This window comes from Amphibalanus amphitrite, unplaced genomic scaffold (assembly GCF_019059575.1).
Source record: "Amphibalanus amphitrite isolate SeventyFive unplaced genomic scaffold, NRLGWU_Aamphi_draft 000612F_arrow, whole genome shotgun sequence".
Classification (NCBI taxonomy): domain Eukaryota; kingdom Metazoa; phylum Arthropoda; class Thecostraca; order Balanomorpha; family Balanidae; genus Amphibalanus; species Amphibalanus amphitrite.
The window spans coordinates 341,557-359,624 of NW_024882106.1; the positions used below are offsets into that span (position 1 = coordinate 341,557).

Sequence of the window (18,068 nt, forward strand, 5' to 3'; positions counted from 1 at the left end):
AATAGGCACACTCAATAAGTGATATGGACCACCTCTGGATGAATTTCAGGTCGAGGTCAGGTCAAGGTCAGGTCAAGTGAGGTCAAATTTTGAAGTTGGTTGTTAATGCCTAAAAAGGTGTCTATCTGATGCAGTTTTTCACGGCGAATCGAATGGTGCTATTTTTGTTTCCGTACGAGGTCTAGAACTTCCAAAAAAATCATTTTTCAAAAATTTTGTGTGTCCTGACGTCATAAAATTTTAAATAACTCCCACATTTTCGAACCGATTATTCTAAAAATTGGTATATAGGTGCACATAGACTACTTCACTGACATATATTCCGGTTTTTTGGATACACTAAAAATTTTGGATTTTATAATAATTTTCCCAAAAAAGTCAGTTTTTTGAAGAAAAAAAATTGGGCCCAAATCCAAAATTTTCAAAAAACCGAGATAGCCATTTGATAGACAAAGTAGAATCACGTATAACCTTTTTTTTGTTACGTCTTGATTCCTTTAAAAATGAAGATGTTAGCGGCGTTTGAAATTTTGCCGTTTTTGAGGCGAAAATGGCGAACATGACGTCACAAAAGCGTCAATTTCTCAAAAAAATTTCCGACGGATTTCGCTCAAATTTTCAGGGAACGTGTCAAATTGATGTATGATAAGGTACTGAAAGTTTGACGTCGCTGGCGTAACGCGTTTAGAAGTTATTGGCGAAAAACGGGAGGGGGGGGGGCAGATTCTGCCCCCCCCCCAGCGGGGCGCGGAGTAAACAAGTTATTGCATCATGCCCCTGGTGATTCAAGCGTGTCGATTGCTCAGAGCATATCCGCTTCCGTCCCCGTCTAAGAAGGTGGCGATCGTGATTTCCTGCTCACGGAAAATGTGCTGTTCAGAGAATATTACCGCTTGTCCTACAACTTTCTCCGCAGCTCTGTGCTGTTCTCTGCTCCGATTATTTTCGCTGAGCTGTATACTTTTTCTGTCCCCTGAATTGCTGTGGTACGTGATTGAGTGCGAATGGCCCATGTAGCAAATACTTAAAACGCCTTCATTTTGTCAATTGACTCGTAACTTTTTGTTATCCGACTAAGTAATATCTTGCATAGACTGGCTGGCAATAGCTGGGCTGCCTTGTTGCTACATGTATTAACCCGCGCCCCACTGGGGGGGGGGAGGCTATTTATAGCTCCCCTCCCGTTTTTCTGCAATAACTTCCAAACCGCTTGACGTATCGACGCCAAACTTTCAGTACCTTCGGCTGCATTAATTTGACACCTTGTGTCAAAATTTGAACTTCGTAGCTACCATAGGTCGGCCGGAAATGACGTCAGAGTGACGTCATGTTCGGCCGATTTCGACGCAAAATATCGAACCACGGCAATCGCTCCCAAGGGCTCAGTTTTTAAGCTAGATTAAATTTCTTTGCATGAGAGGACTAAGAATTGACTGCGCTATCCAACTGCTATCTCGGATTTTCGAAATTTTGAAAATTTCGAAAATTTTATATAGTAAAATTCAAAATTTACATTTTTACATTTTTTTTCAAAAAGTTTTTGACTTTTCGAAAAAACCGGAATATATGTGATAGAACGCGTTATTATGACTAACTCAAGCAAGTTTCAGCTAAATATCTTCAAAAATGGCCAAGTTATACGCATTATTGCAAAAAATTCACAATTATTTATTTTTCAAATCAATTTTTCACCACGTATTTGACATCGTACGCCAATATAAATAGCACCATCGTGTTCCTGAGCTCAAACTGCATCCAATAGACACCTTTTCTGTTGAAAAATTATAACTTCAAAATTTGACCTTTTTTGACCTGAAAGTGACCTGACCTAAGCTAAATTTGACTTAAAATGACCTCGAATGACACAGACGACATCAAATTCGAAATCTTTGACGTAAATGGACCATAAAACATGTGTCACGTGACCGACGCCTGATATATTTTCGTGACCTCTGATGACCTGACCTTGACCTGAAAATCAAAGTACAAGTTTGGTACCCTCAGGGTATCTAGATCATCTGTTCACGAGTGTGTGAACCAAAAATGAGCCTGATCTGACTTGTAGGACGGCGGCCAGAGCCCAAAACGTGAACAAACCAAAATGCTAATAATTTTTACTTTGACCTGACCTGTGACGTCATCGGTGACCTCGAGGTCAATGAAATTAGGTTTCGTTCGACAGTTTTTCCGGGGCTATCAGACGCCGTTTGAATTTTGACGATCGGCCCAGTAGTTTCGGAGTTAGGAGGGGGGGGGGCTATGAATAGCCCCCCCCCCCCAGTAGGGCGTGTTATACGCAGACCCCAGTGGGGCGCGGGTTAAAGTTCATATAATTTTTTTTTTCAGACGGAGCTGCTAAATGTGTACCCATGCTCTTTGTATCAGTTTGAGTCTGAGAGTATCGCATGCCGCTGCATTCTTGAGTTGGTTCTTCTGGCTGAGTCGCACCATGGGATCAGTGAACGCTTGCTCACACATCACTTCTTCAGAGCTCAATGGAGCGGTGCTGATGACCGCTCTGAGGCTGCCCACATCCATCCAACACTCAACGGCCTCTGACTGTTCTCTCCAGAGCTGGATTTATTTCGAATGTGATGGTCAGAGGGCAAAAATCCGCCGCCAACTTTTGCAATGTCACGCTCAAGTTGGGCCTAATGACGGTGGCTGCCCGCATTTCGTTCCCCGAAGCACAACACTCCATATTTCGCCCGTCTCACAGCGGACCGCGAGAGCCGACCGCAAAAAGGCTCCTCCAATCCAGCCGGGCCTGCAGCGAGCTGTGCCAGCGCGGTCGTTTGGTCCAAGTTGGGCGGCGCCAGAACGCGAGCCTTCAGTGGGGAATGTTCATACCTATTAGAGCTGTTAATCTGGAGCATATTCTATACCGATAGCAAACAGGTCAATCTGGTGTTTGAGCCTGATATTTGGGTACGTCGTCGGCATAACAGATCAAGATATGTAGTCACATTCCTTAGTTTTTATTTAGTCCCGTCCTTAGTTTTCGGTGACTTTAATGTACAATAAAGATGGTAATCCTTTTTTTCCGCTTGGGTCTCGGTTGGTAGGTATCAGTTTCAGTTGAATAGTTGAGGTTCCCAATACACTGACACTGACATCAGCTATCCTGTAGCGCGTTCGGTATCCCGTTCGGCGGGACCTGTCCCTGTACGACGAACCCGTCTGCCGTCGGCTAGCCATAGTCCGGATTGAGGTCGCTGCTCGCTCGGTGCCTGGGTTTCTGCAACGGCCGGAAACGGCAACCGGGTGTCCGGTTATCGCGAGGAATGCGCGTGTCGGGCTGACTCCTAGAATTTGTGAGAAACATTGCATTGCTCATTGCTAGTTTGTGATACCGATAGGCTTGCCTTGCATCAAAGACCTGAGCCATCTATGCCTGGGTTTATTTGATAAGGGAATCGAGTGTTATAACAGCCGTCTTTTCCTTTTGTTCATTTTCTTTACAGTAATTAAAGTAACATTTTTTTTTGTCACGAAGACCAATTACCTTCGAAAGATGCCTCCCCAAACCATTTTAATCACATTTTATTGCTCGAAGTGCCTCAAACTTGGATCAAACTCAGATACCCTTGTATCTGGGCACCTACTATTCTTCAGGTAGGTACTTGTTGACTAGTTCAGCTCCTCAAAAAGAAGAAAAAACTGGAAGTCCGTCTCGCGAAATTCCCCTACGGCCTGGATCTATCCTAATAAGAGCTCTCCCATTATCGCCCTTTGAAGTACGAGAAAATTTTCTTGGTAGTAAACCAGATGGTGATTCGATCTATCACGATATCTGACTGGGGCTGCGGAGTCAGAGTCAGTCGGAGTCGACAGTTCTGACGGGAGTCGGAATCGGAGTCGGTTTCACCGAAAATCCGTCGACTCCGCAGCCCTGTCTAACGATCTATCACGAAACCTTTTAGGTAACATGAAACATCATGCAGTCTGATCGGTAATGTTTTTACCAGAATGCTTTTTCAGTTGAGACAAGCATAATAACACGGAACAAAATTGATAGACGAACGCGTTTCGGCTAAATCGCTAACTTTTAGACGCTGATGATGGCGATTTAGCCGAAACGCGTTCGTCTATAATTTTTGTTCCGTGTTATTACCAGATTGCATTTGTTGTGTAAAGCTCAGGTTAGAATTATCGGTAAAATTTTGGGCAATTTCTTTTCGGAAGTATCTGCCGATTAAGGCAGAAGTTTTAATGAATCCGTGTACGATTGGTAGACCTGTAAAGGAGGTCGGAGCTTGAGTAACCGTGGTTATAATGTTTCAAGATACGCGAAAGTCTCGTTTTTTTTTTTTGCCTGAAATTGTTAAGTTACTGGCCATGCTATGCTTTTGCTCCTGCTGTTTTTTAGTGTTATCGCTACACTGCGATAACTAATATTCTGCAAGCTACCGTAAGCTATTTCGCTCCGCTTATGTCGTCTCCTAAACTTATTAAAGGGAAAAGTGAAATGATACTTTAAGACACCTGACTTCTCGATGCGACTGCCTTTTTGTAGCATTTACAGTTATCAATTGTCACCCATTGTTATGCGCCAATTATGATTTTCACGCGGCACAAACTGAATTTTTCTTTATTCCTAGATTGTGCCCTGATCTAGATAAAATATGCATACCTCCCGCTCCGCCTGGAAATATTTCTGTGGGACTGAGTCGACCTCTAGTCACGCTCTCCCGTGTGGCCGGAATGGGGTGAGACGCTGGCCGGACCGGCCCCGTCTGACCTGCCCCCGTCCCCCCCCCCTGACTGTAGAACTCGGCCGTGCGGGGAGCGTGGGGCTCCGCAGACCGGCCGAACGGGTAGAACCGGTGACGGGAGAAACACAGAGGCCCGCGCTCCGCGCTGGGTGCCGCGCGCCGGGCGGAGAATAGCGGGGTCAGCCGCCGAACTGGGGGGGGGGCGGCTGCCGGGGGGGGAGGGTAGGTAACAGGGTTGTTGAGTTGTGGAAAGGGAGAGCAGGTACTGCGTCAGCATCCGGCTTGACTTGTACAAATATACTTTCTTCTAATTAAATCAACCTACCTCCTTTATTATTTTTATCTGTGTTTTGCGTAGACGTCAACCTGCGCCCCACGGGGGGCATTCATAGCCCCCTCTCGCTTTTGTGCAATATCCTCTAAATCGCTGGACGTATCAGCACGAAACTTGCGCTACTTTTGGCTGCATCAATTTGACTCATTGTGTTCAAATAAAAACTTTGTGGCTACCAAAGGTCGGCTAGATATGACGTCAGATATCAAAATCGGCCGAATATGACGTCAGGGTGACGTCACGTTCGGCCGATTTGGATGCAAATCATTGAATTACGACAATCGCTCTCAAGAGCTCAGTTGATAAGCTAGAGCTAATTTCTTTGCATGAGAGGACTCCGAATACACAGAAATATCAAACTGCTCTCTCGGATTTTTAAATTTTTTGAATATTTTGAAAATAATTGAATAAAAGCTTGAAACATTTATTTTTGAAATTTTTTACCAATAAGTTTTTGTTTTGTTTTTGAAGAAAAAAAAACAGTATACCTACATGTGATAGAACACATACCTACCTGTGATCTATTCTGGAAAGTTTTAGGCCGATATCTTGAAAAATAGCAAAGTTTTACGCTTTGTACTTGTAGTTCATAATTTTACCATTAGAAAAAAATCACATCCATTTTTCAGTACGTTTTCGATGTCGTACACCAAAATAAATAGCACCATCGTGTTCCTGAGCTCAAACTGCATCTGCTTAGGTAGGGTAAGGTGCCTAATTAGCGACCCCCTAAATTTGAACCGTCATTGCTCACGCTCTGTGGGTGCCACTGTATTACTGGCTTGATTTTCGGAGAGATCGTTCATTTTTCTATTAAAATATAGTCATTTTCTGCCCCAATATTCACTAACTTATTTGTAGTGTGCATTTTGGCAAACCATTGCAAAAAACGCTAATAGGGAACTCTTCCCGATTAGCGACCGGGGAGGGTCGCTAATAAGTCTATGGGTTTCCCCATATTAAAAATGGCAAAAAATGCGACGCCTGAAAAGATGAATATATGATCTCAAAAAGGTAACCTATACGCAAAGCACTCAATCACTCGAACATGCACGTTTATCCAACACATTTACGTAAGTAAAAACTGATCACGTGATGCACTGAAGGCGAAAAGAAGGCGGAAACCCAAATTTTGCGGGCTATCTCGTATGATATTCGAGGTCCGCGCTGAATTCGGCACCCCTGTAGTCGGTGACGACATTTGGCATCCCCTGCCACACATTGCAAGCTTCAGCAACATCTCATTTTCATTTCTCTCTTTTCCCCTTTCTTTCCCATCTTGAGCTATTTGCGACCATGTCAGGCGCAAATAGGAAATATGAGTTGCGACACATTTTTAACCGCCATGCTGTGCACAGTTGAGCGATTCACTATGGGAAAACGGCAATCAACTGAAAAAGGAATGTCGATTGAGAATAAAAAAGGTGCATCATCCTAATGTGCATCGCTTTTCATCAGAGAGGGCCCAAACACACACGTTTTGGATAAGAAACTCGTCATTTTTATTTAAACTCACCTGAAACGTCCCACCAGAAACATCGACGACCAGAAAATAATTTAATTTGCTAACCAAAGTATGGCTGACTTTTTGACGATGTTTTTACCCCGTTTTCTCCTGCCAGTTTTTCTGTAGGGTGGTAGGTCGCAAATCGGAAAGGGTCGCTAATTAGGCACCTTACCCTACTGCTAGCCACATTTTTGTTGCAAAATCTCAACCACAAAATTTTAATTTTTTGTCATTGAAGTGACCCGACCTCAGCTATGTTCAGCTGAAAATGGCCTCAAATGACACAAATGACACTGATTTCGAAATGTATGGCCTAAATGGACCGTAGGTAACACATGCGTCACGTGACCGATGCATGATACAATTTTTCGTGATCTAGGATGACGTGGCCTTGACCCGAAAAAGTATAAGTTTGGTGGGTACCCTCAGGGTATCTAAAGCATCTATTCAAGGGTGTGTAAACTGATCTGACTTGTTAGCCGGGGGCCAGAGTCCAAATTGTGAAGAAGCCAAAACGTTAATAATTTTTATTTTGTCCTGAATTGTGACGTCATCGGTGACCTCGAGGTCAATGAAAATAGGTTTTCTTCGACAGTTTTTCCGGAGCTATCAGACGCCCTTTGAATTTTGACAATCGGCCCATTAATTTCGGAGTTGAGGGGGGCTATGAAGAGCCCCCCGCCCACCCAGTGGGGCGCGTTTCAATACACACCCAGTAGGGCGCGGGTTAGATGCATCATTTGTGTGCAAATGTGACCTCAAAATATGCGAGAAGATGCTATTGAACTCTTATACAGTATTCCGTTTTATTGGACTTTTGTAAACAATTGAACCCCTGATTCAGTAGGTATTCATTTTCGTCCCATGCACTGATGAATTGATATTGTTTCACCTTCCAAGATATTTGATCATATTCCTATCATGGAGACAGCTAAGGTCTCTATTGCGTTCCCTTCTTTGAACTCTAGTTGAATACAGGCATTTTATCCATTTGGCGAACCTTGCACCTCTTTCGCTCATGTTTCAAAATGATGGTTAAAAATATTACGTTATCGCAGTTTGTCTACGATGCGCGGATATTGTCTTTCGCATCAGAAAAGGATGGGTGTTCTCGAGATAGCTCGGACAGCTCGTCTAATGTATGTAATTCTCGCTGTTCACGCTGAATGCACTTAATCCTTTCAGCATCTGCCCAGTGCCTGCGCCACGGCTACCGGCTGGATGTGATTACCCAACACCCACGCGCGCACGAGCTCTGCCCAAACGGCTCGGTTCCGGCGCCACGCGCGCACGCGCTGCGGTCCGCGCCAGCTCAGCGCGGTCTCTGGCGGGACCACACGGGACCACACGGGACCGGCGGTATCTGTGTGACCCGGGTCACAGAACTGGGACCAGCTCGACCCGGTGTGGCTGGTCCGGGTCGCCGTGGGACCGCTCCCGCCACCGGTGTATGCAGGAATGCCCAGCCGCCATCTGACTGGAAAGTGGAGATATGTTGTGGAGAGATCCGGGCCTCGCGTGGCTACTGGTTATGTGACTTGTCACATGGAGTCGTTATAATGAGACGTTAGCATTTTGGTGTGCATGAAATGATAGCAGAACTTTTGCTGTGTTCTGCTGTCCATGCAATATAATCTTCATTTAGTTTATCGCCGAGTTATTGCGAATGGCATTTGCTCCCAAAAGCAATGCAGGTTTGCTCACGAAAGATCAGAGGTCACAAAAGGCTCTGACGGTTTGGACCACAGCTTGGCGTTTACGGAAGCGCTTTCGAGGCTTTCTGGTTTGCAGATTTTTTTAAAAAGAAAGCTCAAATAAGTTCTGTGCATCGCTATCTGGAGATAACAACCTGGGAAACACGAACTAGTTTCCCAGGTAAGCAACCTTCTGCGCCATTTTGTCACTGAAAGAGTCGGTTATTATTTGAACTTACCTTTGACGCTACGGGTAGCACCAATGATGAATATTGGTTTGTTCCGTCGACCAAGTGCCCCTGTGTTCTTGGTATTGATTCTGTAATCTGTACTCCTTTCTCCTGGATGGATTGGCACATTCTCTTCGTCCTCTCCTCATCCGGGACTGACGCTGTCCGACCCTGTAGAAGTGTCGTTTGGCTGACTCTGTCTGGATTGTTCTCTGGGTTTGAACCAGCACCCTGTCGCTTGTGTTCGTGGGGCTGACGTTATCTGTGTGTGTCTAAGTGACAACCGTTTCTATATGTCTATCGGACTGACTTCTTCTTGCCCCTGTCTCGGTTTCACCTTGGGAACCCAGTCGCCCCGCCTTGGACTGCAGGTTGGACTGGACTCCTTGGACTGCCCTGCTCCCCTGCCCCTGGAACTGACGCCGTCAGTCTCAGGGGCAGCCCCAGTCGGCAACTGGCAGTCCCATCACCTAGGACTTGCCTCCACGTCTCGTTTAACCCTCTTCTCTCCCCTGTTCCAGGAGCCGATGGAGGTGAAGCAGGGTGAGAGTGTCCAGGTGAGTTTCTGGCGGCTCTCCAACGCGCGGAACGTGTGGTACGAATGGTCCGTGAACGCGCCGCGCACTCTGCCCATCCACAACCCCAACGGGCGCTCCTACACCATCGGACTGTGAGTCAGTCGCCAGGGTCGCCACGGTTACCAACAGCGGGTCGCCAGTCGCCAGCCGCCAGGGTCGCCATTCGCCAGTCTCCAGTCGCCACGGTTACCACCAGCGGGTCGCGAGTCGCTAGGCGTTAATCGTCAGTCACTGGTAGTCAGTCGCTAGCTTCCGGCTGGTGACCGCCAGTGTCCAGTCACCAGGAAATCAGTCGCTATTTACCAGTCGTTCGTCTCAAAGTACCACCAACGGGTTACCAGTCATTCGCCGCCTAGCATCAGGATCGCGAGTTGCCAGGGTTGCCAAACACCAGGTTCGTCGCACAAGAGTCGCTGGCTGCAAGCAACTCTTTGGTGCCACTGTCAGTCTCCTGGGCCCAGCTGCACAAGAAGCTGACATTAATACACAGTCGGGTCTAGTTCACGGGTGTTCGATCATCGATGGGAGATGCTGGTGTATGCCGACCTAGTGGGACGCGCGATTCGTCCTTTTTGTGTCTGTGATTTGAGTTTCCCAGCGGCCGGTGGATGCGAGTGGATGCTGTGATGTGAACTGCTGTGCGTCAAGAGTTCGCTTATTGCGACTTTGGAGCTGACGCGGTAAGAGAATGGATAGATCGGCTGCTGGTTCGTTCTGGGGGAGTGACTGGAGTGAGCGGCTGTGCGAACTGGAAATTGGCTGGGCTGTGTACTGATGCGGCGTGGAGACTGGCTGGTGTGTGCTGTTGCGATCCGACTCGAATCGGAAATCAAAACTGGTGTGATCAGCGGCTCGGCGCTGGCAGGTACCCGTTGGAGGTAAGCGCTGGCTGCTGTGCCGCGTTATATGTCGATATGTACCGGTATATACCGTGTGTACTGGTTGGAACTGGTTCGCACCGGTTCACAGACGGACCCGCCCCATCGCTACGCTGCTGCCATGCTCATCCTGAACCCCATGGGAAATACAGTAAACTGTTTTTGTTTTGTTCGTTATATATTTATGCACATAGTCAAGAAGAGCCCAACCACTGAGCCAAGAGACAATCATTCACGCTCACAACAATCTCACATAATAAATATTTTTCTGCCCTCGTTAGGCTATAAATTAACAACAGATAGCCATGAGCTGCACTTCCCGTCGGCTCAGCGCTCCTCCCACGGTGGAGACTGATGCTGCTGTCCGACGGGGACCACATTTCCATGTTGCAGTTAAAACCAGCTGGCCAGCGTTCGGTGCTCCCTCACGGGAGGTATCATCACCGGCCAGTCTAGAGCACGAGGCCGGCGGCCAGGCTGAGTCCGAGCAGCGCGGGGGGCACCACCATGGCGGCGCGGAGCACCTGGCCGGCCACGCTCGAGTCCTCCTGCTCGGTGCCGTCGGCGCCCACGGGCACGGCGCCGGCCTGCTGGGGCTGGTCCGACTGGCCGCTCAGCCAGGACGGCAGGTACTGGGAGATGCCGCCCTCCTCGCCGCCGGCCGCGTCTGTCTGCTGCGCGCTGGAGGTCAGCCACGAGGGCAGCAGGCTGCTGACGCCGTCAATGCCGGCCTGCTGCTGCTGCTGCGTCTGGTGGCCGGTGATGGACTGCAGGAGCGCCGGCAGCTGGTCGTCGTTGGCCACCGACTCGGGCTGCGCCAGAGTCTGAGCGTCTCCGCCGATCACCGTGACAGGAACGCCCGCCTGGCCGGCAATCGTGACAGGCACGCCATTCTGACCAGCGATAGCGACGGGCACTCCCGCCTGGCCAGCAATGGTGACTGGCACACCGGTCTGGCCGGCGACAGCGACAGGCACTCCGTTCTGGCCAGCGACTGTGACCACGGGCTGCTGCACGACGACGCCGCTGCTGGTGGGCCGGCCGGCCAGACTGTTGTAGAGCTCGGCCAGGGCCATCTGCTGCTCGCTGGTGTAGTGCTGGCCCGACTGTCCGGAGGCAGCCTGCTGCACCGCCGCCATCACCGCCTGCCGGTACGCCTCAGCCGCCTGCTGGTGAGCCACGCGGTCTGCCTCACTGTCGGTGGGTGGTGGTGGCAGGTGGGCCATCACGCCGTGAGCGGGGTGCGCCGCCACCGGGACGGCAACCGGAGCCGGGGCCGGGGCCGGAGCAGGGGCCGGAGCCGGAGCCGGGGCAGGAGCAGGGGCCGGAGCGGCCACCGGAGCGGGAGCGGCCGCCGGCACCTGGGCCTGCACCCGGACCGGGCGCTGGGCGGGCGCCGGTACCGCCGCGTGCACCGGGCCCTCGGCCTCAGCAGCGTTGAGCGTCTGGCTGACGCGCGAGTCGGTGTGGGTGGAGCCGGTGGAGGTCATCGTGATCCGACTGTCGGAGGGCACCTGCAGCTCCCGGTAGCGGCGCAGGTACGGAATCACCACGTCGTTCTTCAGCGAGAGGCCTGCAATGGAGATATAGGACGTCAGCGGATGGGCGGAGGGGCCGTCACAGTTTCCAGCTTCATGTTGAACTGAAATACTTATCACGATGCAAGAAACTACGATTACGAAGGCGATGAAGTCGACTTCATGACAGTACGAAGATTCAAATCAAACTTCAAACACAAATTACGAATCGCTCTCAAAGCATAGTGATATGCAAATTGAATCTCAACGCTTTTCAAAAGTCTGATGGTTCTGTTACGCATTATGACATTTTGAGACCCTTCTTTTCCTCCACCGTTTCGTTCTCCTATCGTCTCCTCTCGCCAATACTGACCGGTATCGCGAACGTCCTGGAACACGGACGGCTTGCTGTTGGCGCCCGTCACGAAGCTCAGCGTGTAGGGCATGTCGCTGTGTGGCTCGCGCAGTCCGCTGGGCACACAGGTGCTGCACTCGATCAGCAGGTTGGAGACCGCGTGCGTCTTGGGGTCCACGTTCATGGTGACGCCTGCGGGTGGAGGGCCGGTCAGTGAGTGGAGGGGTGGAGGTGGATGTCACAGAGAAGGGTGGGCTCTTTGGCAGGTGAGCCCCCCAGTCAGGTAAAAGATCAAATGTTTGTCTGTGAACTGCTGCGCAATATACTGTCGGCAGACTTTGAGATCGTCACCATTTGACAATCGGTAAGTGGTTTGTTAGGAGCATCGATAAGCTTAGCGTGAGCCCACCATTGTTGATGCTTCTTTTATATCAATTACTGGCGAAACGTGAGGGACTGACATCTGTTTTCCACCATCCCATGTATCCCGGTGCACCTTTTCAACGCTTCTCCAACCCTCCGCGACCTTTTCTCCCGTCCGTCTCGGTTTCTCCACTCACCGGAGGCGTGCAGGAACTCTGTGTTGCTCATGGTGGCCTGCATGAAGAGCTGCATCAGCTGGGTGGTGCCGCGCAGACGGCCCATGTAGACGGTGGCGTCGTCCATCAGCGAGGTGGCGACGTCCGACTCGCGGATGTCGCCGGACCAGGAGCCGCTGAACACGCCGCTGCCCACGACGGCAGCGTTGATCCGGCCTCCCAGCTGGAACAGGGGGTCATCGTCAGTCTCCTGGCCTTCAATTGGCTCAGCGGCGATCGGTCTGTGTAATGAGGCGACGAATATGTATTTATTGGTCGTGAGTTCCTGACGTGGAATGACGTTTGACAGAGGTTAATTACTGACGTTGAAGAACGTGATGCCCAGGTGATGGATATCTGTCACTACTGACGTACAGGGAAGTGACGCTGAGGTGGTGGATGCCTATCGCTACTGACGTGTGGCTGATGTGACGCGGAAACGGTGACCCACTGAGCTACCGGTTTGCACAGCTGGGCCGGTTTGTGGGAATCGGGTGGCGCGCAGTGCACACACCAGTTCCTGCACGAGCGGTCAGATTTTCCGGACTGCGGGATTAGTGTCATCTGATGAATTCCGCTACAACCGGCTCTTAGGAATGGCGCTTTCTCAACTCCAGCGCCGTTACAAAATCGTTCCACTTTTCATCTGATTAAACAAGATTTGAAGCATTCCTAAAGCATTCCTCGTTCCTCGTCTCCCGTCATAGTCTCCCCGGCACTCACCCTCCATTTGATGGCGTCAGCGATCAGCTTTCCCATGGCACACTCCTTGTCCTGGCAGTCGCTGCCCAGGCCGGATATGACGCCAGTCGAGGTGGCCAGGACCTCGCCGCTGGGCGCTGCCACGGGCGGGCGCGGCCGGAACGGCGCGGCGGCGGCGGACGGCGCAGATGCCGGCTCCTCGCTCTCGATCTTGTTGTCGGCGGAGCTGTGGCCAATGACCTCGTTGTCCTCGGGACGCAGACGCAGGATCTCGGCAGTCTCACGGTCCAGAGTGTCTGTGGAGACGGGGATGGGGTCAGTGGGAGGTATGGTACCCTGGGGCCCCGCTAGTGAAATGTAGGCTTTCGCTTGTACTTGAGTGATAAGGCGACGCCGTGCCATCAGTGTACGCCGGTGGTAAGGTGAATTGCATCAGGAAACACATTTGAAACATTTTTTTTTTATGTCTTCTGATGTTTACTCAAACAACAATTCATGCTCACACATGAAAAGCCTTTAACGCCCAACATTTGAAAGCATTCATGAAAAGGCAAGCCGCCACCGTGGAGACCGGTGCGCCGGTACGAGAGATGTCCACTCACCGGCAGTGCCCTGCTTGACGGCCTTGTACAGTCCGACGCCGCGCTTCATCTCGCCGCGCGCGTTGAACAACAGCCGAGTGACGCCGATGGTGTTACCGGTGCGGGTCGGGATCTCCATCAGGGGTATCTCACGCGGCCGGCCAGCGCTGGTCACCTGAGGGCGAGAGGAGAGGCACGCGGTTAGCTGAGAGACAATAACTCTTCGCCTTTTTTAACTTCACTCCCTTCACTGACTGTTTACTTCTTCTTCAAGAGCCCACCGAAACCAATCCGTTGTCCGGTCCAGACTACGCAGTGACGTTACTAAACTCTCGAGCTGTCACTACAAAGTGCATTCACTTTGGTCGCCAAAAGTGCTGATGCTTATTCACTCAATGCTATGTCCCCGAAGCCCACGTGTTCCTCCACTCGCGTCACCAAACACTGTACCATGTCCTCGATATCGCTCACTTCCCTTCCCGACGCCCTGATTGGGTAGGTACTGACCATCTGGGGGAAGTCGGCTCCGGGCACCTCGGTTGGCGCAGAAACCACCACATCTACTGTGGGCACCAGCTTGGCCAGCTCCATGTTGGCCGCGTGGCCGGCGTTACCCATAGCTGCGGACGGACGGACAGGTCAGGTCAATGGGAACGGGCAGGGAGTGGCACACCGCGAGCGAGACGTGAGGGTGACAAGCGGTTATCGATTAGTTAAAGAAAAGGCTGTGGCCATTCATGGCAATGCCCTCCATGACAGCGTTCGCCTCGCATCCTTTTCACTTTCCACCGTTAACCTCTCTGGTTCGTATCGCGTCCACCTTACTACGTATTTATAAAGACAGCCATGATGTTCGCATATCCAACAGCAGTGACCTCTGACCAGCCCCAGCCGGTCAGTGACCTGACCCACCACGGGTCTCCACGCCGCTTCGTGGGGGGACTCACCGATGATGATGTCGGTGCCCTGGTCCTGCAGCCGGCTGGCCTCGGCGCGAACGGCCATCACCTCGGAGCCGATGTGCGAGTCGTCGTCCTCCCGGAGCAGCACCTGGAGGGGAGGGAGAGGAGGTCAGGAGTGTTGAAGAGTGTCCGGGAGTCCATGAGTGACCGAGAACGTCTCTGGCAAGTCTCCGGGAGCGCCCAATTCCAAAATGTACAATATTTTATAAGTAACGATAACATCAAAACTCGTCAATTACCAAGCACACATCACACCACTCTTAAACGCTCACCATTCTTCCGCAACCCTCTTCATTTCTATACATCTCAACACTCTGCTGTCGGCACTCACGTTCAGGTACGGTGAGACGAATCCGATGACGGCGACGCTGTAGTCGCCGAAGCGGGTCACCACGGACTTGGAGACGAGGTCGCCCAGCCGGGTCGAGTTGAGGTTGGCGGCCACAAACTTCTCCCCGGAGGCGGTGAGGCGGGCCAGGAGGCCGCCGTCGCCCTCGAGACCCTCGTCAAAGTCGCTCAGGGACAGGGCCTGTGGAAGGGACAGGCCGTGTGATGGATGCGCCGAGGAAGAGTGGCATAAAAAGTGTGTTATGTAAGAAAAAAACATAAGTTAGCTAACGAACACTAATCCAACGAACTCCATCAAGCGCATTCCAGATCAATCCCAAGGCCAAACAAAAGCCTAAAAGTGAAGTGATTCTCAAGTATTGAAACCGACACGTCTTGGAAGTGACACGTGACCCATGTAGTCTCATTGCTGCCCGTGTCTGCCTGGGGGCGAGTTCTGTGTACCAATGCCACCCTGCGCTGTGCCCTGATCGCGACGCGTTCACTGACCGTGGCGTCGGGCGACACGGCGGAGTAGGCGGCCGCGTCCCGTCGGGACAGCGTGGCGCCGCCCGTGTTGAGCAGGAGGACGTTACCGCCGCCCTGCGCCTCCACCAGCTCCACTGTGCGCCGCACGCGACTCATGTAGTACTCCTGTGGGGCGACCCGTCACTGTCAGTCAGTTGTCGGGGAGGGAGAATGGTTGGGATGAGGTGACCACAGTCCTTGACCACGCTGCTCCAACAGCATCGCTGTGCTGGGATTTCATCGGAAAAGAAGCCGAGAAAGAGAACAAATTGACGCTACTCCTTTGATGTTATTATAATATGTCTCAGTTATCAATATTAGTCGTACTCGTGTCACCCTGCACCGACAGCGGGTCCTCTCATGAGCTGAGAGTTTTCAGCCTGCAGGAACAAACACACCTGCAGCGTCTTGCGTTAAAGCGCAGCGCTGCGGTACTCACCCGTTCGGCGGGGTTGATGGGCGGGTTGTACTGGACGATGGTAAGCTCGAACGGGCCCTGGCCCTGGGCGTCGGCCGTCACCAGCGCGGCCAGCACCGCCACCGACACCGTCCACAGAGACATGGCGCCTGAACCGACGGCAGAGCAGCTCTCGAAGTACGGGCTCGGGTCGATTCACTGCGCTCGCGGCTCGGCAGGTACGGCAGCTACGGCAGCGGAGAGAACACAGCGGGTTACGGAGGGAGGTGGGAGCACTGTGTCTCCAGGCATGGGAGACAATATACGTCACATTGTGTTTTATACCTTTACGTGTTAACACAACGCTTTCTTCTAGTGTTGAAGTGAGAGCATGCTACTAGCGTTTGATTACTGCTGTTTGCGATTCGATGCAGGGGTGGACAATTGTGCCGAGTTGGGGTAGCACGAGTCTTCCCAATTCCACGCCGGCTGCGCCAGCTTGGCTTTGGAGCCGCACCAGACGGCGGAGGTCAAGGTTACCGCCAGGGCGGCGGCGGATTTGCTGCGCCCGTGCAACCCCAACGCGGCATATCTCTCCACCCCTGATTCGATGTGAGTTTATGGCTGTTTACGTTCCTGCTGCCAAGGAACATGCACGCAATAGGTGCATTTGATTCGAGTTCGATTCGAACATGTGACAATTTATGGTGACAAATATGACGGACATACATCTAATGTACCGTAATATTTGAAGTTGCTGAACTTAGATCAGGTACTTGGGCATCAAGTCCCTTTAGTGAGACTGCGAAAAAATAAGAAAACTTGGCCGCCGATTTCAGCAATGATCATCAAATGTCTGATCACGCTTTTCGTAAATATTTTCCAGAACTTCACTAGTATGCACTTAAAATTATCAGCAACTTGAACGTCTCAAGTCATTGATCAGGTACCCTCCCAATTCGGAAGTTCACATCACTGTTCTTCTGTATGCTCCGTCACTCTACGAACTCCGGCCTCCCGCCGCGCGGCGGAGAGGTGACGTATCTCAGCTCACCTGTTCGTCTCAATCCGAGGAGAGTGCCTCCTCTCGACCACTCTCTGGCCACTGCCACCGTTCAACTGACCTCTCCTGCTGCCGGGCACACCAGCTCAGCTCCGCAGCTCCTCCGGAACACCGGCGCCAAAGTCGTCGGACCGGCCGCGCAGCTTTCGCAGGTCGCACGCGGACGGACACGGCAGGTTAGTGGGTCGGCACCGCGCGGAACCGGCGTCTCATCCCCCGGCGGATGGAACGGACGGGACGGCACGGCCAGCCGGCCCTGCCACTCGGCCAGCCAGCCCTGCCACACGGCCAGCCGGCCGTGCCACCTTGTCTGGAATGTGGCGGCGAACAGAGCCGCGACGGCGCGGCGGCGAGGTGTTCGGGCCCGCATGTAACTCTGGGGATATCATTTAGGCTGCTGGGGTATACCTTCTGCTTGAACATCGCACAGTCCACCAGGGCACAGTGGCAGTTGGCACCGTGTTTCGACTTTCGTTATCACTAAACCTTGCTGTTAGTAGTTTGTGATGTGCCCCCTGAATCAGTTCGAGGTCGAGGTCGGGGTCTTATGAACTTCCGTTGCGCCGACCCATTTGACAAATTTTATGAGAAGCGGAAAATATCTAAGGAAAATGAAAATAGAAAACGTGCCCAAAAATCCTTCATCTAAACCGGCAACTGAAACGAAAAAAAAAACTTCAAAACACTCGTCAGCCAGTTAGTTGCCTGACAAAGCCGACAAACAAATGAATCAAACGCACGATACCCTCAGGAAACCGGACAGCTAAGCCCAATGGTCTCCCCGAAACACACAGACCAGACGTACCCCTCAGACCTATCGTCTATGCATGCGGATTACGCAGTACGGTATAGGTAGACTTTCAAATTGCGGCCCTTGTCTGGTGTCGAACTGCTACGAGTGCGTAAAACACGCATGCGTTGCGCGGTTCAATGTTCAATCTAACTAGCAGCAGGCACATGCAGTGCGGTGCAGTCTAAATTCAGGCGACCACATGTGCCGTGCGGTGCAGTCTAAATTCAGGCGACCACATGTGCCGTGCGGTGCAGTCTAAATTCAGACGACCGTATGTGTAGCGCGGTGCAGTCACTACAGGCGGCTGCATATAGTGCATACTGCATATG

At 51.5% G+C, this 18,068-nt stretch overlaps 2 protein-coding genes across 5 annotated transcripts in view; one reads left to right on the forward strand and one right to left on the reverse strand.

The window, feature by feature from the left end:
• Nucleotides 1-10,105, forward strand: part of LOC122363261 (protein arginine N-methyltransferase 5-like) — a 36,762-nt gene extending 26,657 nt beyond the window's left edge. For all 3 annotated transcript variants that reach the window (XM_043332312.1, XM_043332310.1, XM_043332313.1), the window contains exon 13: nt 9,002-10,105. In XM_043332312.1, the coding sequence (XP_043188247.1) occupies nt 9,002-9,154 (153 nt within the window). In that variant the 3' untranslated portion in view covers nt 9,155-10,105. The remainder of the gene's footprint in view (nt 1-9,001) is intronic.
• A 144-nt stretch (nt 10,106-10,249) lies between these two features.
• LOC122363260 lies at nt 10,250-17,082 on the reverse strand. Of its 2 annotated transcripts, none has more exons than XM_043332308.1 (11): nt 16,938-17,082; nt 15,926-16,131; nt 15,469-15,612; nt 14,963-15,160; nt 14,617-14,719; nt 14,177-14,289; nt 13,691-13,844; nt 13,110-13,384; nt 12,369-12,570; nt 11,827-12,000; nt 10,250-11,509 (listed from the first exon to the last, which is right to left on the reverse strand). In XM_043332308.1, exons 2-11 carry the CDS (start codon nt 16,046-16,048, stop codon nt 10,389-10,391), a joined length of 2,607 nt encoding a protein of 868 aa, XP_043188243.1. In that variant the 5' UTR covers nt 16,049-16,131; nt 16,938-17,082; the 3' UTR covers nt 10,250-10,388. The 2 variants fall into 2 exon arrangements, with proteins under 2 accessions (XP_043188243.1, XP_043188244.1); XM_043332309.1 differs by having other exon boundaries at nt 16,928-16,999.
• Nucleotides 17,083-18,068: the final 986 nt, after the last annotated feature.